The following is a 6,759-nucleotide window of genomic DNA, read 5'->3' on the forward strand; positions in this document are numbered from 1 at the left end:
TTAAAAGTCCAAAAAGTATTTTTTACTTTATATTTTGAAAATTTTATTAGATAACATTTTTTTGGGATTTTCAAAATCCTTTTTTCACATGACCAGCTTGTTAAAAGTTGAAACATTTTTCATGAAGTTTTGAAAAAAACAAATTTCAGTTTTCTGTATGTTACTCACAAAATTAGAGTATTTGGAAAAAAAATTTAGGAGATCATTTTTTTGAATTTTTTCTCAAAATCTTATTTTCAGATATGTTGTTCAAAGGTTGAATAATGTTCATAACATTTTTTTAAAAATCAAATGCATTTGGAAATTATAAAAAAATATTTTGGAATTTTTTATCAAAATCCTATTTTCACATGACAACTTTGTTAAAAGTTGAAAAAAATCATGAACATTTTTGTAAAAGAAAATTAAAAATGTTATGTTTTCTTTATGTTTCTTATCAAATCAAAGTATTTTGAAAAGAAAATTCAGAAAAACATTTTTGGGGAATTTTTTATCAAAATCATATTTTCGCATATGCTGGTTAAAAGTTGAAAATTTACATAAACTTTTTCAAATAATTGTAAGTGTGCTCTGCACACTTGTAATTTCAAATAAATGTTTCTTATCAAATAACAGCACTTTTTTAGCAAAATACTAATTTTGCATATCATAAAAACTCAATTTCAAACTTTTATGTTTATGTTTTCTGCATGCTTTTTATCAAATTAGAGTATTTTGACATTTTTTTAGTAGAATTCTATTTGGAATTTCTTGTCAAAATACTGTTTTCAGATATGTTGGTTCAATTTTCATAAAAAAATCTTGAAAAAAGAAACTTCAAAACTATGTTTTCTGCATGTTTTCACATCAATTTTTTATCAAAATCCTTTTTTTACATGACAACTGTTGAAAATATTCATGAAAATATTTAAAAACAAAATTCAAAAATGTTGTTCTGTATCTTTCTCATTAAATTAATGCATTTTTTTAAAAAATCAGAATTTTTTTGGAACTTTTTGTCAAAATTAGGTTGGATAAAAGTTGAAATTTTTTCAGCTTTGTTATGAAATTAGAGCATTTTGAAAAAATATTTAGAACCTTTTTTTGTCAAAAACGTATTTTTGCACATGTTGGTCAAAAGTTTAAAAAACTTTCATGAACAATTTTTGAAAAAACTAATTTCAAAATGTTATCTGTTCTGCATATTTCTCATCAAATAACAGCATTTTGAAAAATTTTATAGACAGTATTTTGTCCAAAGCAGTTGGTCAAAAGTTGAAAAATGAAATGAAAACTTTTGTAAAAAAATAAGTTTTTTATCTTTTATGTTTCTAAACAAATTAAAACATTTTGAGAATTTATTTAGAATTTATTTTTTTAGAAAATTCCAAAATGATCTTGTCATTTTTGTTCAGGGGGTGCAAAATTATGAGGATAACGTTTTGGGAAGATGTTTTGTTGTCTGCATGTTTCTCATCAGATTAGAGAAATTTGAGTATTTTTTAAATAAAATTTTCTGGAGAAAATCTTACATTGGCGTGTCATTATGGTCAGATGAAAAGTTATGATGGAAATCTTGGCGATGTTTTATCTTGTCAACTAGTTTCTCATCAAATTAGAGATCTTTAAAGTTGTCTGATTGTCCTCTTCACAATAAGCTGATATTATTATCTGATGACTGATCTGGACTGAAGGCAGGTCAGTTAAGTTTAAACTCTCCTTTTCTGTGGAGCTGCAGAGAGCCAGGACTATATCCAAGTCTTGCAGCTTTCTTTTTTAATTATAGCATACAGTATGTGCAGAGTTCTGATACATGAACACTGACCTGGCTCCATCCTGTAGAGGACCACATTCTCAGGTCTGTCCATCATATCTGTGAAGACCTTCACTGCTCTGTAAAAAGGCTGAACCTGATGCAGAGGAAGGTCCAGCACCGAATCTCTGGTGGCATTGTTCCAGTTGATCCTGTTAACTTGTCCCTCATTATCGGTGCTGCTCAAAAACAAAGAACAACAAAATCAGTGTTACATAGTTTTATTAAACTGCTCAGGGAATAGGTTTTGTATTCCTACATACAACAGGACTAAATGATTTTAATCTAGTTAGTTTTTTTTCTCCATGGGAGACTTTTTTTAATTGTGTTTAACCAGGTATGTGTTGACTTTGATCAATTAATTATAGGTCATCATTAATTATTCATCAGAATACATTTTCTAATCTTTAAAGCTTGAAATATCTGCAAAGACCTATAACGAGACATTCAACAGTTTCAACCAAATTCAACTAAAAGAAGTTTAAAATCATTTCTCATACTGTAATAAACAGCCAAACGAGGCTGTGTAAAAATAACTATGCCCAGCAGATGGCAGTGTTTTATTTCACATAAGAAGCCTTCTCACGGTAGGGCTGTCCTCTGAACGGTTTTATCGGTTGCACCGTCTGAACTGCCATATTAAAACACAACCAGTGAATACATGTGAATCCATCTCTTATACCTGATGATGTTGTGTCTGCTGTTCAGATGGAAGTCACAGTAGTCCGACCCTGTGTCAGTGAAGTTTATCACAAGTGAGGTCAGTGCCTGAAAAGCCTCGGGGTCTTCTCTCTGCAGCTGTTGTGTTACGTGGAAACCGTCCACCAACTGACTCTCGCCTCCTTCCATCGCTGCACACAGACAATGTACAAACTGTACCTAATACCCATCGTAAGGGCAAGAAACAAAATAAATACAGGTCAGAAAGTGCAGGTGACAATGCTGTATGCCAGTCTTGCACATTTCAGAGGAAAATGTGTCTTTACATACTCCTGGTGGGAACATGAGCGCAGGGTAGTCTGTGTGGACGCTCAGCTTTTTTGACGTATAGGCTAAGTTGTTGGCCATGTCCTTGTCCTGCACCTGCCATGTGTGCCTGTAAACAGATAGCATTCATGCATGAGCTCCATATTCATCAGCTGTGACAATTAGGCCGAGTGACTGAAAAGAATGACACAGACTTTGTGTGGGACTTCTTTTTGTGAGGAAATGGCAAGCAGAGGGAAATTAAGGGGGGAGCAGAGGAGCTTCACAGGAATTCCTAAAGTGGAGTAGATGCTTCATTGAGATGCAGCAGGAGCAGAGCACTAATGAGGTAAAGTTATCTTCCATGTTCTGTTTGCATGCCTCGTTTGGATGCCTGACTGGTAAAGCAGTTTAGTTCCTCTGACAACAGGCCTGTAGTCTCTACTCTGCACCTCTTACTTCTAGCAGCATGAGCTCATCCACTGGCAGTGGAAAAGCTTTAACCTCCAAACCTCTGTTCTGACTGAGTGCACCAGGTAATTCCTCTGGCTTAAAAAAAGCTGGAATGCTTCTGGTTGTTTTTTCTTATCTCTGTCCTCTCGTAATCAGCGGTGCAATAAGTCAGAGGGGTGAACTCTGGAGAAGATGAAAAGGCCAGTGCTCACTCTTTCTGCTCCTCCATAGAGGAACTATGAATCAATGCAACAGGAAACTAAGCAGTGAACACATTTTCCTAAACATTTGGAGTGAAAAGGGGAGCTCCTAAATCAGAGAATCTTGCTGCTCTGTTTGATTCCCTGGAAAGAGGTCTGTATTTGGATTTCAGTCCCACAATGCTGCGTGAGCTCTGCTCCAGCTAAAATACCATCAGTGGAAAAGTTTGACGGCTTGGATTTGAGCACAGAGTCAGATGATTAAACAGTGGCTTGGCTGAGGATTTCCTGGAGGGAAATGGGAGAACGTCATGCTGTCTTACCCGTAGAACGTTAACCTGTGGTAACCAATCCTCTCAGAGAGTCTGGCCACTTGGCCCAACTCTGCTGGAGCTCCCTTCAGGCAGACGACACCGACACGACGCAGAGCCAGAAGCCAGTCCAGCATGGCCTTATCATCGTGGAGGACCTTATGGAAATCAATAGTGGGAATGTTCAGATTGGAACCCCAGTAGTACCGATCTGAAATGACAAATGAAAGGGAGAAAAAAAATGTATGTCTGCAGAGAGGTTCAGTTCTGGTTTAGGCTGTGTCTCTAACATCCAAACACAGAGCTCTCCCAGCCACAGATGCATTGTACGTTTTGACATTTAGTTGCTCTTTTTGACAAACAAACATTGAGTGTGTACAACCAAATCCATCCAGCAACAAATCCAACCTGAATATTCCGGTTAGAAACTTTAATGGTTTGACAGCCCTGATAATATTCAGTCTCCTAGGAGTCACAAGTTCAGTCCTTTTTGTTACCGACTTCTTTATCTTTGATAATAAAGGCAGCTCTAGAATGTTTGAGATCCTATTATGGTCACTTTTGGTCTTTTAGAACAGACTAGAACACCGTCATTAAGAACACAGCAGAACAGTGCAATATTCTTTTCTTCAAAACCAAAACCAACATTAAGGGAAAAAATGACATGTCAAATATAGAAAATTTTATAGATAGAGATATTATTTTTAAAATATAATACAGGTGCCTTTGCTGTGTATGGTTCTTGAGTAGCAACTATAAAACTCACAAAATAGATTCGGCCAAACCTGAACTGAGCAAACTGATACATATACAACTGAATGTTTTGGTTATAAATGAGCAGCAGGACAATTTTAACCTTCCTATTATGCTGAGTAATAAAAAAATCATCAAAGTTGTTTTTTACTCAGAACTACACTATAACTTTTCAAACCTCAGGCCATTATGTTAGTAGAAAATGTATTTTATGGCAAAGCTAAGCATTTATAATTACCCAATAGGTGAATGTTTTTGCTTCATTCTCTGCAATAATATTAATGTACATTGAAAGTCCTGAAAGTGAACATTGTTACAAAAATGTATGAATGTTCAACATATCCATGTTAAAATGACTGAGAACAAAATTACTGCGTGGTGAAGAAGCTCTGACCTATAGCTGTTGTTATTCTCTTCTTCACTGTGTATTAGCACATGACTGGAAACTGCTGACTGTGGTGTTGAAGGTAAAAGAAACCAAGTCAGCCAGTGAACCCAAATTCTCCACATAGACTGAGACTTAAAAAGAAATCTATTTTCCAGAATAGCTGTCACTAATGTTGAAATTTCTGTGCGAGGCTACAAATTCATAAATCACCCAGTGAAGGAAGATGACTACATCCTTGTGGAGTCTTGGCTCCTGGCTTGATGAAGTATTGTGTGAGGGATTTACTGTCAGAGCCTTGAGACTTATTAAGTCTGTGACCAGAGGGTTCAGCTCAGTGACACCTGCTGAAACAGAGAAGTATTTGACACAGATTGAACTAAGGAAAGCACAACATAAACTAGACCTCTGTTAAGGCCACTTACTTTCCCACAAACTCAACAGATGTTCTGTATCTCAAAAGGTTTATAAGTACTTTGTAATGTCTAGGGACCACTACCCACAACTAACCACTTCTTCCCTAGAGCGTGTTTTAAGAAATCCATTCTAATCCAAATTGGACTTCCAGTTAACAAAAAAAAAGAAGTTAACGTAACCTTACGAGCCAAAGTAGTTGCCACAATCAACTACAAAAATCACATAAAGAACGATTTGTAATGGGTTGTTGGAATATTACACCACTGTGTACTTCTGCAGTACCTGCTTTTTGTCCTTTTTGGCAGGTGACCAGGATATTTTTGAGCAAAAATTAATGCAACTCAAGTGCTACTGGACTGCTGCTGTGGAAAGCAATTTCATTGCAAATGTACCAATTTATATTGATGATGTTTTCAATATTAACAAGTAATTTCAGCAATGTTGTTTGAGGTGTACAGCAACACGGGAGGGCTGAGCTTCACAGGGGAAACAGAAGAAATATGTATGGGTACTGTATCATGGTCAATTAATCTAATCCTGCATGTATTTGCACCATGTTAATGTAGGACCGCAGACAACTTGAAAACACATGCATACAGAGTGGAGAATGTGGAAACTCCATACCATTACATTAAGAGCCCTAATCACTCTATCATCATGTGGCCCACAAGAAGTGGTTTAGGACATTTTAAGCATGAATATTTCATTTAATTTTTCATTTAATTAAAAACCTTAAAGAAGTGGTTACAGATGGCTGGGTTTTGTTAGTGTCACTGCCAAACAACTACTTTACCAATTTTTCTATTGGTTTATAAGACTGTAATCCATACTACTTTGCAAATAGTTGCTGCGTGCAGCAGTCTGCACACTTCATGATGAATTGCTCACAGAGTAAAACCTACATGTCTCCATCAGACAGACAGAGGTGGAAAAATCCTCCCACTGTTCCCCACCCAGCTGGCTTCACTCCTTTTTCCATTGAGTTTCTCTCCAGCAACTTTCACAGAAACAGCTGCTAACTGTATTTGCGAGTGTACCAGTGTGTGTGTGTTTGTGTGTGTGTGTGTGTGTACGTGTGAATCTCAGGGGACTGTGTACCTTAGGTTTAAAACTTCCTGTGTCTTTTTTCAGGGACTCATCGACAACTAGACTTAAGTCTAAAGCTCACTGTTGATTCATGAACTACACAAGTTAACTAAACTGTACATTTACTTAAATTTACTTTAAGTTTTCAAATGTTTTATTTTAAAACTCTAAATGTTAGCAGATGAAACAGGTAGCCTGACTGGTGGTGTTGTGTTGTCTTTTTGAAATAACAACCTATTTCCAGCAGAAGGAATTGAGTTGAGCAGATGTAACAAAACACAGTGATCATCCTGGGTCACAGACCTCCCCCCAGGCTGTTGTCACAAACAATGAGTTTCTGGCTACACAGTTCAAAGGGTCAAGAACCCCCTGCTTGTTAAAACCTGTCAAGATGTC

General features: G+C 36.2%; 1 protein-coding gene across 2 annotated transcripts in view; it reads right to left on the reverse strand.

Annotated features, from left to right (window-relative positions):
• Nucleotides 1–1,009: 1,009 nt before the first annotated feature.
• bbox1 (butyrobetaine (gamma), 2-oxoglutarate dioxygenase (gamma-butyrobetaine hydroxylase) 1) overlaps nucleotides 1,010–6,759 on the reverse strand; it is a 14,528-nt gene continuing 8,778 nt past the window's right edge. For both annotated transcript variants that reach the window (XM_008310140.2, XM_008310138.3), the window contains exons 4-7: nucleotides 3,735–3,933; nucleotides 2,783–2,888; nucleotides 2,475–2,671; nucleotides 1,010–1,971 (exon numbers count right to left, since the gene is read on the reverse strand). In XM_008310140.2, coding sequence (XP_008308362.1) covers nucleotides 1,728–1,971; nucleotides 2,475–2,671; nucleotides 2,783–2,888; nucleotides 3,735–3,933 — 746 coding nt within the window. In that variant the 3' untranslated portion in view covers nucleotides 1,010–1,727. The remainder of the gene's footprint in view (nucleotides 1,972–2,474; nucleotides 2,672–2,782; nucleotides 2,889–3,734; nucleotides 3,934–6,759) is intronic.

This window comes from Cynoglossus semilaevis, chromosome 5 (assembly GCF_000523025.1).
Source record: "Cynoglossus semilaevis isolate Cse_v1.0 chromosome 5, Cse_v1.0, whole genome shotgun sequence".
In the NCBI taxonomy this organism is placed as follows: Eukaryota; Metazoa; Chordata; class Actinopteri; order Pleuronectiformes; family Cynoglossidae; genus Cynoglossus; species Cynoglossus semilaevis.